General features: G+C 45.5%; 1 protein-coding gene across 1 annotated transcript; it reads left to right on the top strand.

Annotated features, from left to right (window-relative positions):
- The first annotated feature begins 8089 nt into the window (after window positions 1-8089).
- On the top strand, window positions 8090-21076 carry LOC137563413 (uncharacterized). Its single transcript, XM_068275870.1, has 4 exons — window positions 8090-8457; window positions 8751-8813; window positions 12457-13311; window positions 21067-21076. The coding sequence occupies exons 1-4, from the start codon at window positions 8240-8242 to the stop codon at window positions 21074-21076; spliced, it is 1146 nt and encodes a 381-aa protein (XP_068131971.1). The 5' UTR covers window positions 8090-8239.
- The last annotated feature ends 5088 nt before the right edge of the window (window positions 21077-26164 follow it).

Below are 26164 nucleotides of genomic sequence, written 5' to 3'. Positions count from 1 at the left end.
AGGTACCACTGCCAGTAATCCTCCTCCCATGTCTACTCAGGCAAGGACAGGACGCTCCAGCGATCTCATGGTGATGTCGGACTTGCGGACATTCTTTAGTCCAACGCCTTGCCTTAGCACTTCTGGATCCACCCTCTACCAATGCCTGTACCGGCAGGTAGCCGACTACCTGGCCTTAAGTGTGGATATAGACACTGTGAGCAGCGATGAACCCTTGGACTACTGGGTGCACAGGCTTGACCTGTGGCCAGAGCTGTCCCAATTTTCCATCCAACTTCTGTCTTGCCCTGCCTCAAGTGTCCTGTCAGAAAGGACCTTCAGCACAGCTGGAGGCATTGTCACTGAGAAGTCACAAAAGTGTCCAGTACCTCACCTTTATCAAAATTAATGAGGCATGGATCCCGGAGGGCTACTGCCCACCTGAACACTAAGTCAGTCCCCACACACAGCATCTCTGCCTTCACGCCGTGTGACTAGCTGCACGCTCCAAGACTAAGTCGCTCCCCACACAGCACGTCTGACCGCAGGCTGCTTGACTACCTTCACCGCCACCACCAACAGGGTCCAGGACTCCAGGCGGATTCCTAAATTTTTAAGGCCACTGCTAGCAGCTGCTATAATCATTTTTCTGGTGCGTGTACATGCCTGCCTAATTTTCTGGCTGCACTGCAGCTGCAACAACAAAACAAAAGGCATGTACATGTGCCCATTCCCCTTCGTGATCATTACCTTGCCGCGGTGAAGGGGCTTGCGTATCCTCAACCCGACTATATGGGCTGGAAAACTGCCATCACCTGCACTCTTGTCATGGTGCGCACCAGTCCAGCACGGCCGTCACTACACAAACAGCTGTTTGCGGTGCGTTACTTAGTGAGTTTGGTGTGTCAGTTTAAAGCAGTACTCTAATTACACTCCCTGATTGATGTATACACATGCAAGATGTTTTAAAGCACTTTAGGCCTGCAATTTAGCATTCAATGTGATTTCTGCCCTTAAAATGCTGCTTTGCGTCAAATCCAGATTTTTACCCGGGACTTTTGGCATTTATCCCACTCCGCCATGGCCCCCCTCCAGGTGTTAGACCCCTTGAAACATCTTTTCCATCACTTTTCTGGCCAGTATAAGTGTTTCTAGTTTTCAAAGTTCGCTTCCCCATTGAAGTCTAATGCAGTTCGCCGAAAGTTCGCGAATCGAACGTTTGCCGAAGGTTTGCAAACCTAAAATTGGAGGTTCGGGCCATCTCTAGACACCACACAGAAAAGAGCAGGCAAATAAATGTATTTGTAAAGACCACAGCTTTATATTTATAGCTGCACTTAAAAAATATATATATTTACTCCTGAATTATCAATCTCTCCTGCTGGAAATATAAAGGTCTAAAATGTAGGCTAGTTAAAGCCTGAAAAACACTGTAGCATGGATTTATCTTGAGGCTAGATTCTCAGTGGCCATTTTGTTGCATTCCCTGTAACAGCAGGAACACACCGCAATGGAACAAGAAAGTAGCACCACATGTTATGCCTGTTGCGTGGCATACAGTAAAGTCAGTCAATGTAAAGTATGCTTTCCCTTCACTGTTAATGCACATGTATTGCAGTAACATACTGCATGTAGTGTGTTGGGATGCTGCATGCGTTTATACCACACCACACCCACCACTCTGTGAACGTCATATAGGTAGCATATTGCAGTGTGACAAGCTGCATAAACGTGCATCTGCTACGTTGCACCACTGTGATCATAGCTTAAAACTTTTTTTTTTTTGTTAAAAATTTGTATATGTATTGTAGTTTTCATTACTTACTTTGTTCCCCTCAGAGATTTGGCATATCTATCTATCTATTACAAATTTATACACAGTGGAATGATATGTTGACTGTGATAAAGGCAAGTTATTGCCAGCTATGCAGATTAAGTTGGGCAAATTACATTTTGTTGCAGTACTCTATTGTTTTTAATTAACAGGAAGTGGGTGTGTTAATTTTACTGGGCTGGGTCATCCAATTAGAATTGGTATATGAACTGGAAGAGATGTTTACCAATTTGGGTGTCACTGTTAGTGACATCGAGGTGAAGAAACCCGTACCGTGTTTCTTTTTATCCTCATGATTATTATTAAACTAATTCCATTTTATGGAGATGTGCCACACTCCTAATAAGTCCATAACAGGTTATTTTTACAGTGGTAATGTTGTTCATACATTTGCGGTCCCTCTTGTCAATAAAATAAAAGCACTCCAACCAATCATCTCATTTGCTGTACAGAACATGGGCTGTCCTATTGTTGAGGTGCCTAAAGATAGCAAAAAAATGTTCAAAGATGCTGATTTGGTATATAACCAGCAGAGCAACTTTTAGAGGGTTTCAGATTCTTTTTTTCACATGAAGCAGCAATTCCTCTCTATGATTCTTGAAAAACACACCTGTAGTTATAGGGATAAAAGAAGTTCCGCATTGTGCATCTTTCTCTGCTGATAAAGAAGAAATTAGCAAGACAATCTGCTATTCCACAGTATTAATATAATAATGGAAAGATGATCAAGCAATCACTCAATATATGGATGCGCAAACTTATTACAACGGATATAGATCCAGTGGCATAGCAATATGAGATGAAGAGGTTGTGACCAAACCAGGGCCCCTGCACCAGAGGGCCCCATAAGGGGCCCTCCTTGATCCGTCTTATTAACTTCTAATTGGTGCTATGCTGGTAATGAAAACCTCTATATGTACATTGAATAGAAGTAATCATTAACTGTTTTCTTACACTTCTCTGACACTGAAACTGTCCTTGGTAAGTGTTGGGACATCATTTCATGGGTTTGATTCACAAAAGGGTGCTAACTTAGTTAGCACGCCTAAAAGCCCCTTAACACGCCTAAAGCCCTTTAGGGCGCGCAAAATTTTGTGCGTTAAGTTAGCACGCGCAAAGTTTAGTGCTGCATAATCAAAATGTCACACGGGTGCACCTAAAATGTTGCATGGGGTGCGCTCAAACGTCGCAGCGCACCCCGTGCAACGTTTTAGGCGCACCCGGTGGGACGTTTTCACGCACACAGTGCAGCGCTAAACTTTGCGCGCGATCAATAAAAGCTTTGGGCGTGCTAACTGCTTAGCACCCTAGTTAGCACGCCCAAAGCTTTTAGGCGTGCTAACCAAGTTAGCACCCTTTTGTGAATCGAGCCCCAAGAGAGTGCTTGGGGCCCCATCTAAAACTGGGGCCCCAATCTCCTCAACTACGTCACTTAATCTGTTTATATCTGTAAGGACTAAGTCCATCACAAAAGGTAAAAAAATACTAATTTATAGAAATTTAAAAAAAAAATGTTTTTTAAAATCCAGATGATGGGCTTTCTTTCCTTATGTGGACACTGGCATGACTGTACTGTTTGTTAGTTTTTAGGCTGTTTGTCTTTGAGGTTTTGTTAGCTCTATGATATTCTTATGAACTGCTTTTACCTTGGCTTTAATTGATGATGATAATAATAATTTAACATGCAGATTCTGTAAACAGAAATCAAAAAACCTTTTGATCAACTTTTTTAATGCTTCAATTGTAAATACATACTGAGCCAGCCAGCACACAAAACTGATAAGGAAATAGTAACAGCAACAGCAGAATTTTCTGGGTCATTTCCTAAAGACAGCACAAGGTCACACACATCTATGTACATTGATTGATGTTCAGCATAGGGAACAAATTCTGTAATGGGCAACTCTCTGAGTCTAGCATTCATGGCTGGACTTTCATTTTCTTTGCAGCATGTCACTGAACAGGCTTTCAGATCCAATTTATGAAAATTGTAGTTTCCCATTCCCTACGTCCAAGCAAAGTGCAAGCAGTTTATTTCAAATGGCCTTTTTAGGGATCATACACAATTCAGTGAACCTGAATAAATGCAAAAGTAACACAAACTGAATAATAGATACAGACAGTAACCAATAACAGCATAAGGATATGCAATATAAAAATTATATCTGTTTATATACATACATATATATTTGTTTTTCAAAAAGTGGCTGACGTGTGCTATGAATTTTGCTTAAATTGATGCTTTGCTAATAGCCTCATTCATAAAATGCTACCATATCACTTACAGTGCAATAACAGGTAGAGCAAAGAAATCAATCAGTGATATCTGCTTTAAAACCTTGATATGTAGAGAAAGAATATAACAAATTAGGATAATTAACAGCATTATATGACAAATGTATTCATCTTCTTCAAGCATATAAACTAATGTATGCAGTAAAATACAGAAAATAATGAACACAAAAAACCTAGTCAACAAAGCAGAGATTGAGTATACAGTATATGATACAATAGATATTTGCAAACCAAAAATTTTTCACTATGCAGTACTAGGTTAGGCCCCGTTCACACTGCACGTGTTCCCATCCGCGTTTCGGAAACGCGTGCGGGAGGCCGACACGCACGGCATCAGACAGTGCATAGACTGCACTGTCTGATGTTCATACTGCATGCGTTCCGGACCTGTGCGGTCCGGGAACGCATGTTGCACGCATTTTTTCCCAAAACGCATGGCTGTCCCATTCACTTTTCAGTGAATGGGATCAGCCATGCAACGCATACAAATGCGGATGGCCGAGGGATGAGAGCGGGCTATGCATCTCTGATCGAAATTGTTGCTGAGTACCACAGGGGTGGTAAGCGATCTAGCTGGAGAGTGTCCTAATTGGTTTAGGACCCTCATGATGTGAGTGATTATACGGCAATTTTATTCATTGATTTTACTACTTCCAATAAAATTTGCCTGAAATATATCCACTTAGAGCACCCTTCTCCTTTTTCTGTTTCAAACTGGGTTGCTTGAGGTAAACTTTTATGGCTGCAATTTTCTTGACAGATTACTGTACTGTATACATTTAATAAATGTGAAAAAACTATGTATACTATATAAAAAAATAATCAGTAGATGGACACATTTTCTGATCTTAAATATGATGAACATAGCTTAACTGGTAATGTACATTTCCTCACAGTTTAGTACAACTGCTGAACTCAATATAGTTAATAAAATTTAACTTTCTTAACTTCTCAAGGCCTTCAGTTAGGTAATAATGTAAAGCTGCACAATATTCAGCCGAGTGTTTAATAATAGGTCAATGACAAATGCATTCCATGCTTTATGTTGTGGACCAGTAACAATGGCATTATCAAAGCAGAGCACAAAATACAGAATGTCTCATATTTTATAAAAGGAAATAACCATAGTGCTCTCAGCAGAGCTGACATTTCCGTTGGTAAATTGAATGATGAATGATTTATGTAGATTCAAGTTTTGTGGAGCTTTAACAGAATGTCAACATTTGCAACACAATACATGAAGGGACAGTTCATATAAATGCAATATATTTGTATGTATATATTTTAATCGCCACAGTTAAAATTAAGATCCTAGTTATTGCAATGTTACTGAACTAGGCACATTGCAATAAGCTGGGAAAGTGTTTATTAAAGGGAAACCTGACCTAAGAGGAATATGGGAGGCTTTCATTGTTTTGTTCATTAACCACTTCAGCCTTCAGTCGTTTTCACTTTATGCATCCGAGCAATTTTCACCTCCCATTCATTTGCCTATAACTTTATCACTACTTATCACAATGAACTGATCTATATCTTGTTTTTTCCGACACCAATTAGGCTTTCTTTGGGTGGTACATTTTGCTAAGAGCCACTTTAATGTAAATGAATTTTAACAGGAAGAATAAGAAAAAAACGGAAAAATTCATTATTTCTCAGTTTTCAGCCATTATAGTTTTAAAATAATACATGCCTCCATAATTAAAACTCACGTATTGTATTTACCCATATGTCCCGGTTATTACACCGTTAAAATTATGTCCTTATCACAATGTATGGCGACAATATTTTATTTGGAAATAAAGGTGCATTTTTTCTATTTTGCATCTATCACTATTTACAAGTTTAAAATAAAAAAATATAGAAATATTTCATCTTTACAATGATATTTAAAAAGTTTAGACCCTTAGGCAAATATTTACATGTTTTTTTTATTGTAATGTTGTTGTTTTTTTATTTTTTATATTAAACATTTTATTTGGGTATTTTTTGGGAGGGTGGGATGTAAACAGTAGTTTTGTAATGTAAATGTGTGTTGAGTTTAATTTTTTTCACTTTTAGTTGTAGTTTTACTTTTTGGCCACAAGATGGCGGCCATGAGTTTGTTTACATGACGTCACTCTAAGCATAACATACGCTTAGAGAGACTCATGGGGGACGCAACAGCCAGAAAAAGCAAAGCTTCTGAGAGAAGCTGTCGCTTTTTCTGCGGGGGAGAGGAATCAGTGATCGGGCACCATAGCCCGATTCACTGATTCGTGGGCTAACGATCCGTGGCCGGGAGTGCGCGTGCACGCGCGTGATCGGCCGCGGGAGCGCGCGGACGCGCACATGGCCTCCTGGGCGTAGCTAGTACGTCCAGGAGGCCAAAGTAGTTAAAGTGAACCCAAGATGAAAATAAACTGATGAGATAAAGAATTATAATTATCCTCCTACTCCTAAAAATAACCTTTTTTTTAAGTATCCCAGGGTTTTCTCTTATATTTAAACATTTGCACAGTAGATTGTATGTTTTACTGTCTGGTATCAGTGGCAGCCTATTAAGTGTCCCAGAGTTAGAAAAAGGTCAATCATTCATGTATTTTATCTCTCCCTGTCCTCAGAAGTTGTATTCTGCAAGGAAAACTTTTATGGTCATAATTTGCTTATCAGTGATGTTACTATATTACAAGGTACCCACAAGCGAACACTGTGGGCTCGATTCACAAAGCGGTGCTAACCCAGTTAGAGACTTTAGGCGTGATAACCATTGCACCACGCTGGTGAAAAGCCAGTTTAGGCGTGATAAGTTTAGGTGTGATAAGTTTAGGTGTGATAAGTTTAGGCATGCTAAGTTTAGATAAGTGTAGATAGCGTGCAAAGTCCCGCACGCAAAGCAGCGCCATTAAACTCTATGCAAAGTGCACCAGACTTTGCTAGCGCAAAACTTTTGATCAGCTGTGCACTGCGGTGCTAACGCAGTTGGTGCTTAAAATTATCATGCCTAAACTTATCACACCTAAACTTATCATGCCTAAACTTATCACACCTAAACTTATCACACCTAAACTTATCATGCCTAAACTGAGTTTAGGCGTGATAAAGGACTTTTCACCCGCGTGCTAACTGTTAGCACCGCTTTGTGAATCAGGCCCCGTGAATCCAGCGCAGGAGACTTGGGCACACAGGGAGTAACTTTGGCGTCATCAGAAGACGGAGCTGAAGTTGCTTTTAAAACACAATAATTCGGCTTTTAGGAATTGCTGTAAGCCTAACTATTTCATTCCCCACCACCCATGGTGGCCTGAAGGGGAATAGTATTTAACACGGACGAGACTTGTGCAGCAGTAGGATCAGCCATATACCGGCTGTATCCTGCGCCCAAGTCTACCACACCGATTCCTCTCGTACGCACCGACAAGACAGAAACCGTCACTTCCATGCCTAGAAATTAACTCTTACAAGCAGCAAATTAAAAGAAGTAAAACAGCCTGGTTATTAATATGTTTTGTACTGTACATATACGTTTATCTCATCTTGACACATATCGCCTCGGATACACTTTAAGAATGTCCAGGGGAGCTCAGCAGCAGTACGGCTGGGGCTCTCCAATTGTGGCATTGTAGCCCAACAAGTACTTATTTTGGTGAGTACACGATCTTCATGGGGTTTATATGCTGTAACTGTGTTTCAGTAGGTTTATTCCAGACACTTCAGTTTCCTTCCACATCATTAAACTATCTGGATAAGCAAATTAAAGCCCTCCTACATCCACAAACAGCCCTATTTTAATATAGTCACCCAGTTGGCATTCCAATGTCCAGTCAGCTTATTCCATGGGAAAGTGCTTCATCCCTAAGGCCCCGTTCACACTTGCGGTTTTGCAAAAACCGCACCGGATGTCCGGACCGCACCGGAGCCGGATCGGACCTGAACCGTACGGTTCCTGTCCGGATCCGGTCCGGATCCGGTCCGGTTGCATACGGTTTCCGTGCGGTATGAACACGGTTGCGGTCCGGTTCCGGATTCTTAAAGAGATAACAACCTGTATAAATACCTGGGGTTCTGGGAGGTCAGCAGAAGCTCTGGGGTCATTGTTGGAGACAGCTGGACGTGTGGAGACCATCCTTGGATACAGAGACAGCAGTTGGGACCATGGATCCAGTCATTTTTTACGCTTATTACCTGGGAATTCTCTCCTTCCTGTTGTTTACCTACTACTATGTGGGGAGAAGGCGTGCTCCTCGCAGGAGATGGTGGGTGCACCCTCTACTAGCCAGGAGGCAGAGGAAGGGAGAGTTCCAGGCCCTCTACCGGGACCTCAGACGACACCCACAGAAGTTCTACAGCTACACTCGGATGTCTATTCCCCTGTAAGTATCTAGGCCTAAATACACCAACCCCCACCATCCCTAAACACCCCACCCTCACCCCCACAACACCTCATCCCTGTATACCTAGCTAAACACACCACCCTGACCCCCACACCCCTGTATACCTAGCTATACACTACACCCCCACCCTCCACAACACTCCCAAACCTCTGTAAACACACCTCCCCCATCCTCCACCCAACACCTTGTCCCACAACATACTTTACAGCTTCTTCCTTTCCATCTCCTGACAGGTTTGATACCCTTTTGGAGATGGTGAAGGATGACCTTAGGAAGAAGGATACCACGTTCAGGAGAGCAGTCACACCACAAGAACAACTACTCATCACACTGAGGTATGTAAAAACAAATTTTTTTATTGCAAAAACTACCACTTTCCAACATGGAAACATTCTTCCAACATGGAAGACAAAAAATAACATATCTATGGTATAGCCCGGTCAGTTTTAAGGAACACCAACCACCAACTTTGTGCTGGAAGAGTTGCAGGGCATAGCTGCCCAAGTGTCTTTCGGGGACACCAGTCCCTAATATTAAAGTGCTTCAAAAACCTAACCACTGGCACAGGACCCTCTGAGCCATGGATGAAGGACACAGGTCAGTGAAAAGGCTAGGCCTCTCACCGACCAGTCAAGGTGTCCTTCATCCATGGTTCAAAGGGTCTTGTGCAAGTGGTTAGGAACAAGAACAAAGTGAGGAGCAAGAGGAACCGATGGCAGAGGTGCATGACTACAGGTGCAGTGCAACAGGCACAAGGTTGTGACCCAGGTAGTGTCTTTCGGGGACACCAGGCCCTAAAATTGAAGTGCTTTAAAAACCTAACCACTGGCACAGGACCCTCTGAGCCATGGGTGAAGGACACAGGTCAGTGAAAAGGCTAGGCCTCTCACCGACCAGTCAAGGTGTCCTTCATCCATGGTTCAAAGGGTCTTGTGCAAGTGGTTAGGAACAAGAACAAAGTGAGGAGCAAGAGGAACCGATGGCAGAGGTGCATGACTACAGGTGCAGTGCAACAGGCACAAGGTTGTGACCCAGGTAGTGTCTTTCGGGGACACCAGGCCCCAAAATTGAAGTGCTTTAATAACCTAACCACTGGCACAGGACCCTCTGAGCCATGGGTGAAGGACACAGGTCAGTGAAAAGGCTAGGCCTCTCACCGACCAGTCAAGGTGTCCTTCATCCATGGTTCAAAGGGTCTTGTGCAAGTGGTTAGGAACAAGAACAAAGTGAGGAGCAAGAGGAACCGATGGCAGAGGTGCATGACTACAGGTGCAGTGCAACAGGCACAAGGTTGTGACCCAGGTAGTGTCTTTCGGGGACACCAGGCCCTAAAATTGAAGTGCTTTAAAAACCTAACCACTGGCACAGGACCCTCTGAGCCATGGGTGAAGGACACAGGTCAGTGAAAAGGCTAGGCCTCTCACCGACCAGTCAAGGTGTCCTTCATCCATGGTTCAAAGGGTCTTGTGCAAGTGGTTAGGAACAAGAACAAAGTGAGGAGCAAGAGGAACCGATGGCAGAGGTGCATGACTACAGGTGCAGTGCAACAGGCACAAGGTTGTGACCCAGGTAGTGTCTTTCGGGGACACCAGGCCCTAAAATTGAAGTGCTTCAAAAACCTAACCACTGGCACAGGACCCTCTGAGCCATGGGTGAAGGACACAGGTCAGTGAAAAGGCTAGGCCTCTCACCGACCAGTCAAGGTGTCCTTCATCCATGGTTCAAAGGGTCTTGTGCAAGTGGTTAGGAACAAGAACAAAGTGAGGAGCAAGAGGAACCGATGGCAGAGGTGCATGACTACAGGTGCAGTGCAACAGGCACAAGGTTGTGACCCAGGTAGTGTCTTTCGGGGACACCAGGCCCTAAAATTGAAGTGCTTCAAAAACCTAACCACTGGCACAGGACCCTCTGAGCCATGGATGAAGGACACAGGTCAGTGAAAAGGCTAGGCCTCTCACCGACCAGTGAAGGTGTCCTTCACCCATGGCTCCAAGGGTCTTGTGCAAGTGATTAGGATCAACAAAGTAAGTAACAAGAGGAATCAAAGGCACAGGTGCAGGACTACAGGTGCAGTGCAACAGGCACAAGGTTGTGACCCAGGTAGTGTCTTTCGGGGACACCAGGCCCTAAATTATTAGTGCTTCTAAAACCTAACCACTGGCACAGGACCCTCTGAGCCATGGATGAAGGACACAGGTCAGTGAAAAGGCTAGGCCTCTCACCGACCAGTGAAGGTGTCCTTCACCCATGGCTCCAAGGGTCTTGTGCAAGTGATTAGGATCAACAAAGTAAGGAACAAGAGGAATCAAAGGCACAGGTGCAGGAGTACAGGTGCAGTGCAACAGGCACAAGGTTGTGACCCAGGTAGTGTCTTTCGGGGACACCAGGCCCTAAAGTTCAAGTCCAGCAAAACCAAAAGTTAAAAAGCCCTGTGATGGTATCCTTCCTCCGCGGATCGGAGGTATTCAGAGGAGCATGTCCAGGAACAATTTGACTTTTTTTTTCAAATTGTATCGGCACCACTACTCGAAAAGGTGGGAGTTGCTGCCTGGAAATATGGACTCTCTTGGGTGCTGGTCGTGGATGAGCTGGACCCTGACAGCGGTGGCCCATATTGACTGCCTCTGTAGCCGGTGTACATCTGTGATGATTGCCAGGTGGGCACCGCTGTTGGTTGTGGGGGTCTAAAAATTGGTGGTTGCAATAATGGCGTGTCCATGTGCTGTTTAATCACCTCCAGCAAATTGGAATGGCACGCCATCAGGTTTTGGGAAGGCACCTTTTCCAGATATGGTATTAGAGACATCACAGTGTGAAAACACGGGTGTGCCTGCAATTTCAGTAGTTCCTTGCTTTGTTGATGCATTTGCTGCATCATGTTCTGCAGCTGGCCCACCGACTGATGATGCTGCGCACGCAGTTGGTCGATTTCTCCTCTGTGCATCTCATGCATCATTTTAAGCTCGTCCCTGTAGTGCCCATGTACAGCGTCGAGCTCACATTGCAGTGAAGTGATGTGGGACTTGTACTGCTCCATGATGTGGCCCCTGTCCTCATCTTGCAACTGCCGGGTTATGAGAGTTTGGTGGCTCTGAAGAATCCCGAGAAGTCCAGAGACAGCCCCGGACATCTCGGACTCTGTCTCTCTCCTTGTTGGGGGGAGGGTACCTCGACGCCTCACTGGTGTGGTGGTCCTTACTGGTGGTGTGGCAGCATCTTCCCGTCCTCTGGCCTGTGTCGGGGTTGCCCTGCGCGCTGGTTGTGCTGCAGTCTCTCGGTGCTCCTCACTTTGTTCTTGTTCCCCTGGAGCTTCCATAGCGGTCGATTGTGGAGGTTCAGCTTCTTCCACACTCGGTCCTGCAACCTCAACATCCAAGCTCTCTTCTGCCAAGTCATCATCAAAGGAGAGAGTTGGGATTAAGGACTCCCTCCTCCTACTCCTCTCCTCGGGGCAATAGTTTACATCGGCGACGTCATCATCCACCAAGCTCTCCTCACTGCTGAACCGTGCCTCCTGGGTCGGTTCCTCTTGCTCCAAATTGTCTTCAGTCCTGTAGATAAAAACAATATTTATTGGTGTGCCAAACAGCATGTGGCGTCAATTCACAGAGCTAGCAAACACTAGCAATCACTTTATCAACCGTTTCTACCCAACATTTGATAAAGCTTGTGAGAAAAGTTCGCTAGCCATGGGAATTGAGGCCATAGCAATACATGGCCGAAGTCATGGTATGAGCTCTCAGTTCCTGCCCACAGTAGTGGTACTTACAGTCTAGGTTCCAGGCTTGCATTGATGAAAGACAATTGCTTGGCAAATTGGTAGTCTTTTTGTCGCCTTCCCCCGCCACTGCCACTTCGTTCGGCAAGTTTTTTCTTCCGTAGCCATTTCACGTATGCATCCCGTATATTGCGCCACCTTGTCTTGAACCTTTCTCCTGTAACGACATGAAAAATTGATTTCGATTATTTCTCTTGTAGGTACATCGCAACTGGACAAACATATACATCGCTACATGTCACATTTCGTATTGGGAAGAGCACGGTGGCAGGCATCGTCGTGAGGACTTCGAGGATCCTTTGGACGCGACTGAGGGCCAGATACATGCCTGTGCCGGACACCACGAAATGGGAGGAGATCGCCCAGGGCTTCTGGACCGAGTGCAAGTTTCCTAATTGTGTTGGCGCACTGGATGGGAAACACATCCGGATTCAGAAACCCGTGGGGAGTGGCAGCCATTATTTCAACTATAAAAAATACTTCAGCATTGTTCTAATGGCAGTGGCAGATGCGGACTACAAGTTTGTGTACGTGGATGTGGGGTCGTACGGTAGTTCCAATGACTCTGGAATTTTCCAGCGTACGACCCTTTGCCGGCTGATGGAGGAAGGCAGACTGCGTCTCCCCCGTGACAGACCCTGGCCTGGGACAAGGGCACCGGCCTACCCCTATGTGTTTGTGGGGGACGAGGCCTTCGCCCTGTCCGACCATGTAATGCGTCCGTACCCAGACAGGGGACTTGATGCCAGCCAGCTACACTTCAATGCTCGGTTGAGCCGTGCAAGGAGAATGGTGGAGTGCACATTTGGGATCCTGGTGTCAAAGTGGAGGGTGTTCCACACGCCCATGCTGCTAAAACCGGGCAACGCAGTTGTCGTGGTGAAGGCAGCATGCATCCTCCACAACTTTGTGCGGCAGGAGGAAAGAGAGACTCCGGAACCCCCGAATGTGCTTCCACTAATGCCCCTGCGGAGGTATGCAACCAGGCCAAGGGTAGTGTCACTGCGGAACAGGGACCAACTGAGACTTTATTTTACCACACCACCAGGACGAGGGTGAATGTTTGGTTTTTAATATGTTTTGTTGAAATGTGTTTATTTTGGAGTTTCAAGTTTTTGAGTGATTTTAAATGTATTAATTTTTTACAATAAATTGATGTATAATAATTGGTCATTGTGTATGTTTTATGTGCACAGGTGGGGTACATCGCAGGTGGGTGGGATACATCACAGGTGGGTGGGATACATCACAGGTGGGGTACAGGTGGGTGGGATACATAACAGGTGGGGTACAGGTGGGTGGGATACATCACAGGTGGGGTACATCACAGGTGGGTGGGATACAGCACAGGTGGGGTACAGGTGGGTGGGATACATCACAGGTGGGGTACAGGTGGGTGGGATACATCACAGGTGGGGTAGAGGTGGGTGGGATACATCACAGGTGGGGTAGAGGTGGGTGGGATACATCACAGGTGGGGTAGAGGTGGGTGGGATACATCACAGGTGGGGTACATCACAGGTGGGTGGGATACAGCACAGGTGGGGTACAGGTGGGTGGGATACATCACAGGTGGGATACATCACAGGTGGGGTAGAGGTGGGTGGGATACATCACAGGTGGGGTACAGGTGGGTGGGATACATCACAGGTGGGGTACATCACAGGTGGGTGGGATACAGCACAGGTGGGGTACAGGTGGGTGGGATACATCACAGGTGGGGTACAGGTGGGTGGGATACATCACAGGTGGGGTAGAGGTGGGTGGGATACATCACAGGTGGGGTAGAGGTGGGTGGGATACATCACAGGTGGGGTAGAGGTGGGTGGGATACATCACAGGTGGGGTACATCACAGGTGGGTTGGATACAGCACAGGTGGGGTACAGGTGGGTGGGATACATCACAGGTGGGATACATCACAGGTGGGGTAGAGGTGGGTGGGATACATCACAGGTGGGGTAGAGGTGGGTGGGATACATCACAGGTGGGGTAGAGGTGGGTGGGATACATCACAGGTGGGGTACATCACAGGTGGGTGGGATACAGCACAGGTGGGGTACAGGTGGGTGGGATACATCACAGGTGGGATACATCACAGGTGGGGTAGAGGTGGGTGGGATACATCACAGGTGGGGTACAGGTGGGTGGGATACATCACAGGTGGGGTACAGGTGGGTGGGATACATCACAGGTGGGGTACAGGTGGGTGGGATACATCACAGGTGGGTGGGATACATCACAGGTGGGTGGGATACAGCACAGGTGGGGTACAGGTGGGTGGTATACATCACAGGTGGGATACATCACAGGTGGGATACATCACAGGTGGGGTAGAGGTGGGTGGGATACATCACAGGTGGGGTACAGGTGGGTGGGATACATCACAGGTGGGTGGGATACAGCACAGGTGGGGTACATCACAGGTGGGGTACAGGTGGGTGGGATACATCACAGGTGGGGTACAGGTGGGTGGGGAACAGGTGGGTGGGCAACACGTGGGTGACACAAATCCATAGCAAAAGTGGAATACATCACAAGCTTAAACCACAAGCCCCCCCCAAAAACTTCTAGTCAACATACCCTCTGTGCCTTGCTGTCTCTTGCTCAAGTTCTCAAAGTCCTCCACATACAGCTTGGCAATTTTTTTCCACAGGCCTCTGCATTTTTTGATGTTGCTGTGGTCCGCATCCCCCTTGTCCCACAGGGCTGGTACCTGCTGCACCTGTAGGATGAGGTCTTCTGATGTGTAGGGCCTCACCCCCTCGCTATCAGACAGATCCTGCTCCATATTGCTGCCAAAGAGCTCCAGCATGAAGTCACTGCTGCTCCACTCTGTGAACGCTGGTGCCATGTGGTCCCCATCCAAAATGGCCACCATACCATAGAGTCAGCATAGGAAGTGTGGTACAACATCCGGTTTTTATAGCCAGTGTGTTGTGCGCTCTCCGGTTCTCATTGGTTTCCATCGGCCGGATGCAACATTCCGGCTCCGGTCCGGATACGTCAGCCGGACCAGCCGGACCAGCCGGACCAAAAAATAGCGCATGTTGGAACGGACGCCGGAGTCCGGATCCGGTCCGGCTCCGGTCCGGACGAAACGGACGCATGTGAACGGTCGCATAGACTTTCATTGCTATGCCGTGCGTCCGTTTCGTCCGGTCCGCATGCGGTCCGGCTCCGGCACGGCTCCGGCACGGCGATTCCGGATAGCAACCGCTAATGTGAACCGGGCCTAATGGTGTCCTCATGGATAGGCATGCAGGTAAGAGCAAGTCTTATTCCCTCTGGCGGTGGCACTAGCTGCGAGACGGGAAATTACTATTTGAGCTTTAGTGAATGGCCAAATCTGTTACTTTGTCAGCCAATGGTATACTGGGTCTTGTAGTCCCACCTGATTGGTCCCAGCTCAAATAAAACTCTGCCCTTGTCCATTACACCTTGAACATGATAGCATTTAACTTATCTGTGTGATACTCTGCTGGGTTTGATTATTTTAGATTGCCTTAGTGTACAACCTTAGCCTGAGCTTTGATGAGGGAGGCATATAGGGGTACTGAAGGACACCCAAAGGGGTACAGAAGGAGGCACAGAGGGACAGAGGGAGGCATGGGGAGGTTTGGCACAGATGGACACAGTGGAGGCTGCCTGGCCTGCAACGTACACTATCAGGACATTGCAATGTCTGCTCTCCAGGGACCTGCAATGCTGTTGATCCTCAGGACACCAAGCTTCCTGCTGCTAAACACACACGCAGCAGAAGCAGGTGATGGAACACCTGTGGGATGTAGCTTAGTCAGGGGATGAGGCTTCATTCAGGGGGCATGGTGCCCCAGGGATCAGTGGCACTCCAGGCAATATTACATTGGTTAATGTGTCATACTTCTAAGAATCCAACTTTTATATTTTCCACTACCTATATTGTTTACTACAATGGAGAATCCGAAGGCCACGCCTTGTTTTTAGATGTTTTTGTATGTAACTTCTGGAGCAAGTGTTTCAATAAAGTGTTTGATTGATGACATGCTGTTCAATGTGTAGTTTTTTGGTACAAATTAGTCCTTTATTACTAGGGAAAACTGTTGTCTCAAACAAGACAACTAGTGCAGGGCTGTTAAAAGGTTAAATATAACCTTTTAGCGTACACTTGGATGGTTGGGTGCTGCTGCCTACTATTTGGTTGTCCTAAATACAATATAATAATGTGTTCACCTTCTTTCGAATCCATCTGTGTTATTTTCTTTATCTGCAATATATTTGGTTGATTAAAGAATTAGCAACCCCGGCCCCCATCCTATCCTCTCTTGTGTTGATATATTATTATTATTATTTTTTATTTATATAGCGCCAGCATCTTCCGTAGCGCTGTACATAATACAAACAAATAATGGGGAACAAATATACATACGAAATACAAGACACTGTACAGTCATGACATTGAATAGAATAAATATAGATAAATACATAGTTGATATGTAGTTGGTACATGTACAAATGTTAAAATAACAGCAGTATGAGAAACACTAGGAGGAGGTCCCTGCCCTTGCGGGCTTACAATCTAGAGGGTAGTGGGGAGGAAACAAAAGGGAAGGAAACACAAGGATTAGTGGGTGAGCCAGTGTGCCTTCAGTGCTGCCTATAGCAAATCATAGGCTTGTCTGAACAGGTGTGTTTTCAGAGTACGTTTGAAGGTTTCCAGACTCGTGGCATGATGAACCGGCTGAGGGAGGGAGTTCCAAAGGAGAGGGACAGCCCGTGAGAAGTCTTGGATGCGAGAGTGAGAGGAGGTGACTAGGCTGGAGGACAAAAGGGTCTCCTGTGAGGAACGGAGGGTCCAGGCGGGGAGGTATCTGGAGATTAAAGAGGAAATGTATGGAGGCGATAGCTTGTGTAGAGCTTTGTATGCAAGTGTGAGAAGTTTAAACTGGATCCTTTGGGCAACTGGTAGCCAATGGAGGGATTGGCAGAGAGGGGCTGCCTCAGAGGATCTAGAAGAGAGGTGGATGAGACGGGCCGCAGAGTTTAGTAGGGATTGGAGAGGTGCCAGTCTGCTTTTTGGTAGACCACAGAGTAGGGTGTTGCAGTAGTCAAGACGGGAGATGATTAGGGCATGCACAAGCATTTTAGTTGCTTCTTGTGAAAGGAAGGGACGGATTCTGGAAATATTTTTGAGATGGAAGTAGAAGATTCCTTTGCCCATCATTCAAATATATAGGGTCCCATACCTTTACCAGTTGAGGAGAAGATACCATGAAAGCAAATGGGAATGGCGAGGAGGGGGGGGGGGGTAAGTGCATCTTCAGTCATGCAATAATGTTAGATGGAGTTGAGCCTGGGCAGTTTTATGAAGCTTTTTTTGCTAGCTTCCCTAGGTGTGAATGGTTCTTACACATTCTTTGATGATATTTGTCCTTGACCCTGAAATGTGGCAGTACATTAGTAGATGAAACAAAAACTATTAAACCTTTATCAAAAACGGTTTCTTAGGTCTTTCTTGATGTATCGGCGGTTCTTTGGACTGGGATTTTGTTTTTGGTTCTAATTTGCCATGTTGCATTTTTGCATCTAGAGGAAGGTCCTACTTTTCCTGTAATATATGTTAGTGTGTGCTAAATATGACTGAGGTGTGTTTTATTAATGTCTTTGCAAGATAATTTAAAATAATGTATTTGATTGGAAGCTTACTAGTCTAATATTTTACCCGTTTACCCCAAATTTGTTTATTTATTTTTAACAAATACAGATGGTCCTGGATTTATTGATACTATGTTTTTGCTGAAGGAGTCTTTATGCACATTCAGTCACACAAACTCTTTTTCACTAACCATTAAGCAATCCTGACTATATTCTGACATGAACCAGGCGAGAGTTGAAAACTTTTGCCAACTTATAGCAAACAGTCTTTAGAAACTTTAGTCCTGAATTGATGGCTTCTTTAAAGTATGTTCTTCATTTTTCTTCAGCCTTTGGCAAATCAAACCAAACTCTCTTGCATAAGTGTTATCAATTGAACACTGTTGTCTAAAAACTCTCTCTTGCCTTTCAATTCTCTTGCCTTTCTTAAAACACAATTATATTGATTTAGATTAGATAAAAGTGAGCAATCTCATTCTTTTATACCATACTAGAATTCTTTCTTTACAAACTGCAACTCTACAGCAGCGCAGTGAATCTCTCAAGCATTATCTCAGAGGCATCAGCTCTTTTCCCAATATTGTCATATCAGCAGGAGTCAGGAGCTGGGTGTTATCAAACTTCACCATGTTGTATACTTCAATGAGTTCCAAAAACCCAAAGGAAAATAGGCATGCTGTATACGATAATAGATTTTACTTGAATAAGAAACTTTTCCACTGTGCTATTTTTTTGTTATAAAGCTTACACTTTGATCATTCCCCCCTACTTCATCAAAGTAGTCTTTGAAGTTACTTGACAGATTACAGTGCTGGAAGTCTGTTTTACGTGTAGCTATAGAATAGGTAACAACGACTGACTAGTTAAATGAACACGATGAAGTATCAGATAGGCTTCTGTTAGAAAACAGTGTGGCAGAGAACTATAACGATATGAATTCTGAAACATTTTTCTGCAGATAACTGATAAATAATCATTTCCATCATATACATGGAGCCACCTTAGGACTATAGCATATAGAGGGATTTTTACCTGACTACAATACAAGTCTATGCAGCTACAAGTTGCTGCAAGTATCACACAGTGGGTAACAATTACACTGGATGACATTAGCAGCAACTACAGCTAGAGATGTGGCGCTGCTTCATTCCCATTGTGTACTATAGCCCTTAAGGTCCATACATATGCTAGATAAAACTTCGCTGAGGCAGCTGTCAATTAACAAGCAGTGATGCTCTCACGAGTAATCACGAGTGTTAGCTTGTGATTCAAATGAGCTTTAATTGCTACAGCTGAATGGCTGGATGAGAATGGGTTATTTACCCATAATTTCGCCGTCCGCCCTGCGTTCCAACAGCTTGCACACGTCCTTTTGGTCGTGTTGCAAGCCTCACTGCGGGCACTTCCGGAAGGAGGAAGTGCGGCTTGGTGAGGCTTGCAACACGACCAACAGGACGCGTGCAAGCTGTTGGAACACAGGGCGGACGGCAGAATTATGGGTAAATAACCAATTTTCATGCAGCAATGAAGATCATTTGAATCACGAGTAAGCACTCGTGATTACTCGTGAGAGCATCACTATTAACAAACAGCTTCTGCAGAGAATCCTGCCTGTGTAAGGAAGTAAGCAGCCAGCCAGCGATCCAGCTTGCAGATTGTTTACACACACACACACACACACACACACACACACACACACACACACACACACACACACACACACACACACACACACACAGACACACACACACACACACACACACACACACACACACACACACACACACACACACACACACACACTATATATATGGTTTCCTAAAGCTTGTTGCAAGATAAAACGACTGCTTCGTGGGTTTATCCACCACCAGTCTGATCTAGTTTTTTTTTCTGACCACTTTGCCCTTGAAACAGAAAAAGTTGTTAGTTTTGAATTATGCAGATTATAATAGGACTCAATCAGAACTACTTAATCCTCCTGCAATGATCTGGAATCATCATCAATGTTTGTGTGGGCCATCTTATAAAAACTAAACCTTGTTATCCGCTTGGACATCAGAGAAAATTTTATGTAGTTCTTTGTGGTGTCTGCAACAATGTCATATCATTTATGCTTATTTCTGGGTGGGCTCCTGTTTGCACCCTTCAGGACCCCATCTCAGATTGAAAGTATGAAATAAATCATAATGGCTTGATACAATGATTATTGCAATGGTTGCTTGACTACATGCATGTGTTCTGCATGTACAATAGTTATCTTAAGACTATAGTTGGCATTGTGGCATAGTGGATAGCACTCTTGCCTTGCAGCAATAGGGTCCCCAATTTTAATCTGGGCCGGAGCACTATCTGCATGGAGTGTGTATATTGTCCTTGCGTCTGCATGGGTTTCCTCCCTGACTGAAATTCTACTTTTTAGTGTATAATCATTCTATTTTTAATTTAATATTATTTATTTTAATTACCTTTCTATTCCAATTTGCAGCCAACCCTGAATTCTAAAAACTAACTTTAAGCACTTCTTTTTAATTCTAGAATCTGTACTTTTTTCAGTAGTTTGCAGTTAGGGCCCGTTTCCACTATTGCGTTGCAGAATCGCCGGCGAATCACTGCAGCGAAATCGCATGCGGGTGCGATTTTGCATGCGATTTCGCATAGGTTAGGGTAATGCGATTTTAACCATGTCACTGCCTGTGTGAATTAACATGGGTACCTATGCGAAATCGCATGCGAATTCGCGGCAAAAAATGCATGGGGAATACGCATGAGATTTCCCTATTAAATACATTGCGTGCGATTCGCCTGCATTCCACACGCAAGCGAATTCTGAGGGCTCTGCCGTGCAGAAAAATCCTGCACAGAAAAACGCACAGCAAAACTGACAAGTGGAAACAGTCCCATTCACTTGTATTGGTTGTGCGAATCTGCATGCGGGCAACACATGCGGGTCCGCGATAGTGGAAACGGGCCCTTAAGACAGCCCATGTAGTTTCCTCTTCCTGGTTAGATGTCACTGAACTGTTGTCACTGAGTCTTTACTTTGGTCAATGTGATTTTCACAGATGCAAAAAGTATTAGGAAACAAACAAACAAGCAAACAAAAAAAATCTAACTTTTATAAAAAACGGAATAAAGAAAGATTCTAACATTTTGCTCATCTCTATTGGTCTCATTCAGAAAGAAGTAACCAACTGAAAAGTGTTCACATGCAGCTATATTTTTGTGGCAAAAACAGAAATAAATGTACTTTTAAATGCACAGACACAGTATGAAAATGGTAAAGCGTGTTCCTTGCTGCTTATGTCTGTATCTTGTATAGATTGCCACATTTGTCAGTTTATAGTGAGTGTTCTCAGAAAGTTATATTAGAAAGAGACAGTTGTCTTGAAAACATACAGTATGTTATCGATCTATAATGAGTGCTGTCACAGTATGCTGCTCTGTTTCACACAGAAAACATTTTCTGTTTATTTTAACAACAAATGTTTCCTCTGTTCTATTTCTTTCTCTATTTTCAGATCTTGCTTTTCCACTTAAGTACAACACATTCAGCTTTATCAAACCTGAAGTATGAACTGGAGATATGAATTGCAAGTACTGCCAAGCAACCTTGAGGCTGGGCACACACTAGGCAGTGCAGAAAATCATGCATTTTCTGCAGTGTGTACTTTTCATTTGTTGCTGCATTTTCTATGCATTTGAGTTTTGTGTGTGCAGTTGTCATGCTTTTTATGCATTTTTTTGTTGCTTTTCACATTTGCATTTTTTACTGTATGCAATAATCAATGACATAAAAAGTAGCATATTTAAAAATGTATCCACCTGCATCCCCATTTAGATACATTGTGTGCATTTTACAAGCGTTTTGCAGCAAGTTGTGCGTTTTCAGAAACACCCAATGTAAAACACACTTGTATGCGGTTTTACATGTGACCTATAGACTTGCATTAGCAAAACGTTAACATTTTCTGCAACGCTAGCGTTTTTGCTTAATGTGTTCCATTCCTGAATGTTTGGCTTGCCAGAGAGAGGGGGAGAAGGAGGTTAGAGTGACCAGCAATTGATACAGGTACAACTGTAGTGGTTAAACAACCTTTTCATTCCTATATCAGCAAGTTCTCTCTGGCATCAGTAGTGTCTGAATCACACACTTGAAACAAGCATATAGCAGATCCAGTCAAACCATTTGATGTGCAAGATTGTTCAAGGTCTAAGGTAAAAAGTATTTAGGCAGAAGATCAGCAGACAACGGGCTTGATTCACTAACTGGCGCTAAGTGTTAGCACAGGAGTAAAAAAGAGTTTTCTGGCGCTAAGCCGGTTAGGGTGCCTTATCTGAGGTTAGTGTGCCTTATCTGAACTTAGTGCCCCTTAAGTAGCTTTGTGCACACTAAATAGCTTTGTGCACACTAAAAGATGCACAAAGCTGCATCGCACACTGCAGATAAGGCACACTAACCTCAGATAAGGCACACTAACTCAGATAAGAAAACAAAAGTTTGCTTTCTTAAAACAGAACAGAAATTATTTCTGTTTTAAGAAAGCAAACTTTTGTTTTTCTTAACATCTTAGTAAGGGGGCTTTTGGGACCATTGTAGTCCCTTACACACTCCAATAAGTTCTGGGTCACCATGGGCTTGCTGGTTAGTCTATACCTCAGATAAGGCACACTAAGCTCAGATAAGGTTAGCACTGTAGTTTGTGCCCACTAAGTGATAAGGCACACTAACCGGCTTAGCGCCGTTAGTGAATCAAGCCCATTGTGTATTGTTTCAAAGGAAATAAATATGCCCTCTCACTTCAGCAGGGGTGTAACTACAAATCATGAGCCCCCAGCAAAACTTTGAACATCATAATTTTCACATCCATTACAAGTGTAATCATAAAGACACTTGATCTGAAGGATCAGTGAGAGTGACGTAACAGTTAGCCCTTTAGAGCTCTGGACCCCCTGTGGTCTCAGGGGTTGCTCCCCTGCAGTTGCACCCCTGCATTTCAGGTTCCCTTTAACAGTCTCTAGTGTAAGAATAGGTTCACACTTATTTTAAAAACGTATACAATGTTAAAAATAGCAGTAGTCTTCAGTTTCAAAACGGATCAATGTGCATTCCGGGGGATACGGTTTGAAAAACTGAACGCAGGGTTTGGACTTGTCCGGACTTCACGGACCGCACATGGAACCGGATACACGTAGGCGTAGTGGCAGGCAATGCAAAATAGCAGATCTCCCACTACTGCCTGCTCCCCCCAGGTATAGGCTAGAGGGGGAAGCAGCTGGGACGTTGGTGGCAGCGGTCGGCGGGGAGGGGGTCACCCCCTCACCTTGCCCCCACTCCCTCTCCAGCTATTTGCGCAAAAAGATTAAAATGTAGCAGCGAGCGGGGAAGATTACCTTCTCTCTCTTACTTCCTCTGCTCGCCACGTCACATCCTGCAATGCAGCCCTCTGAAGTATAGAGAGCAGCATTGCAGGAAGTCAAGCAGCGAGTGGTGGAACACAAGAGAGGAAGGTAAGCATTCCCACTCGCTGCTACATTTTAATACCTTTTGCGCAAATAGCTGGAGGGGAGTAGGGACGGGGGACCCAGGTTAGGGGGGGGGGACGAACCTCTCCCCGTCATCCGCTGCCACCCCCGTCCTGGCTGCTTCTGCCTCCAGTTTGGCGCCCCCACCTCGGCCAGGGTATATGTTTCCACGGACTGGAAACGTATGCTGCAAATGCATTACAAGAGTATAAAATGGAGGAAAACAAAATGATCAGACAATGGACAATTGTGGACCTAGCCTTAGCAGAGATGAGCAGACTGATTTGCTTTAACTACAATAGGTACTACAATAAACTGTTTAAAAAGTTCATGCTCACAACAGACACCACAAGTAGAAATGGCCCGAACCTCTGATTTTCGGTTCACGAACCGGGTTTGCGAACTTCCGCAAAAGTTTGGTTCGATCGAACTTTTGTGAACCGCAATAGACTTCAATGGGGAGGCGAACTTTGAAAACTAGAAACACTTATGCTGGCCAGAAAAGTGATGGAAAGATGTTTTAAAGGGTCTAACAACTGGATTTGACGCAAAGCAGCGTTTTAAAGAGGAACTGTAACGACAAAACGGCCCCTGGGGGGTACTCACCTCGGGTGGGGGAAGCCTCAGGATCCTAATGAGGCTTCCCACGCCATCCTGCGTCCCTCGGGGGTCTCGCTGTAGCCCTCCGTACAGCCGTGACGCAATATTTACCTTCCTGGCTCCTGCGCAGGCACTCTGATGCCTCTCGGCGCCGAAGTAGGCGGAAATACCCGATCGCCGTCGGGTCTGCTCTACTGCGCAGGCGCAAGTTTCCGGCGCCTGCGCAGTAGAGCGGACCCGACGGAGATCGGGTATTTCCGTCTATTTCCGTGCCGAAAGTCGCCACAGCGCCCCCGCTGGAGCCAGCAAAGGTAAATATTGAACTGACAGTCGGCACAGTCGCCGGCTGTTCGGAGGGCTGCGGCGAGACCCCCGTGGGACAGAGGACGGCGTGGGAAGCCTCATTAGGATCCGGAGGCTTCCCCCACCCAAGGTGAGTACCCCCCAGGGGAGGTTTTTGTTGTTACAGAGTCTCTTTAAAGAGAACCCGAGGTGGGAATTACTTTTACTATTGGGGCACAGAGGCTGGTTGTGCGCACTAAGACCAGCCTCTGTTGCCCCATCGTGTGCCTCCATGTCCCCCCTGCTCGCCGCTATACCCCCCGCATTGCTGGCTGTGTCGCCAGCTCAATGTTTACCTTGCGCTGTCAGTCAGCGCCGCTCCCCCGCCTCCTCCGCATCGGCGCCACCCGCCGCGTCACTTCCCTCCTATCAGCGGGAGGGAAGGGACACGGGCGGGTGCGCCGATGCGGAGGAGGCAGGGGAGCAGCGCTGACTGACAGCGCAAGGTAAACATTGAGCTGGCGACACGCTGCGTGTCGCCAGCAATGCGGGGGGTATAGCGGCGAGCAGGGGGGACATGGAGACACACGATGGGGCAACAGAGGCTGGTCTTAGTGCGCACAACCAGCCTCTGTGCCCCAATAGTAAAAGTAATTCCCACCTCGGGTTCTCTTTAAGGGCAGAAATCACAGTGAATGCTAAATTGCAGGCCTAAAGTGCTTTAAAACATCTTGCATGTGTATACATCAATCAGGGAGTGTAATTAGAGTACTGCTTCACACTGACACACCAAACTCAGTTTGTAACGCACCGCAAACAGCTGTTTGTGTTGTGACGGCCTTGCTGGACTGGTGTGCACCATGGCGAGATTGCTCTTCCTCAGTGATATCAGGTAATGTCTGACTGCCTTATCAACTTTCGATGGTTCTTTCTCTACCATTGTTAAAGCTTACATCTATTTTTTCAAATACTTGCTGTTTGCTGTTCACTACCTGCAACAAGAATCTGTTATGGAGGGCAAGTCTGCCATTGTGGGTGACCACGGGTAATGGCCGGGGAATCGGGGTTCGATTCCGGTCCGGAGTGGGAGCCTAAGAAACAGCTACCACCAGCACACATTAAAGAAAGGCAGCAGGCACGCTGTGGGCAAAGGAGCAGGAACAGCTACCACACATCCAAGGAAGGCAGCAGGCATGGCATGCACGTCCTGAGGTAGTGACCATAAATAACAATACAGGAGGACTTTCGAGGCCCTGCTGTATATGACACTGATCGACTTTACTACCTGTAATGAGAATCAGTTATGGAGGGCAAGTCTGCCATCCATTCAAGTGAATGGTATGCACTGACTGCCAGGTATAATACAATGTGCAGTCACAGATGCAGTGAAAGGTATGCAGTGACTGCAAACAGCTGTTTGTGTAGTGATGGCCGTGCTGGACTGGTGCGCAACATCATGACGAGAGTGCAGGTAAAGGCGGCTCTCCAGCCCATATGGTCGCCGGGCTGAGGTAGCTGAATGACAGAACAGTGACTGTCCAGCTGATCAAATTTGGTCTGTCCACAATGAAGTAACAACCTTATTATCTTGGGTGTGCCCCCCCTCTGAGACACTCATATAGCCTGCGGTCATTGCTTCATTGTGATACGCAAGCCCCTTCACCACGGCAAGGTAATGATCATGAAGGGGAATTGGCACATGTACATGCCTTTTGTTTTGTTGTTGCAGTTGCAGTGCAGCCATAAAAATTAGGCAGGCATGTGCACACACCAGAAAAATTATTATAGCGGCCTTAAAAATTCAGGAATCCACCTGGAGTCCTAGACCCTGTTGGTGGTGGCGGAGAAGGCAGTCAAGTGGCCTGCAGGC

This window comes from Hyperolius riggenbachi, chromosome 1 (genome assembly GCF_040937935.1).
Source record: "Hyperolius riggenbachi isolate aHypRig1 chromosome 1, aHypRig1.pri, whole genome shotgun sequence".
NCBI classification, from domain to species: domain Eukaryota; kingdom Metazoa; phylum Chordata; class Amphibia; order Anura; family Hyperoliidae; genus Hyperolius; species Hyperolius riggenbachi.
The sequence above is the reverse complement of the archived record's forward strand: the minus strand, read 5'-3'. Positions and strand labels throughout refer to the sequence as shown.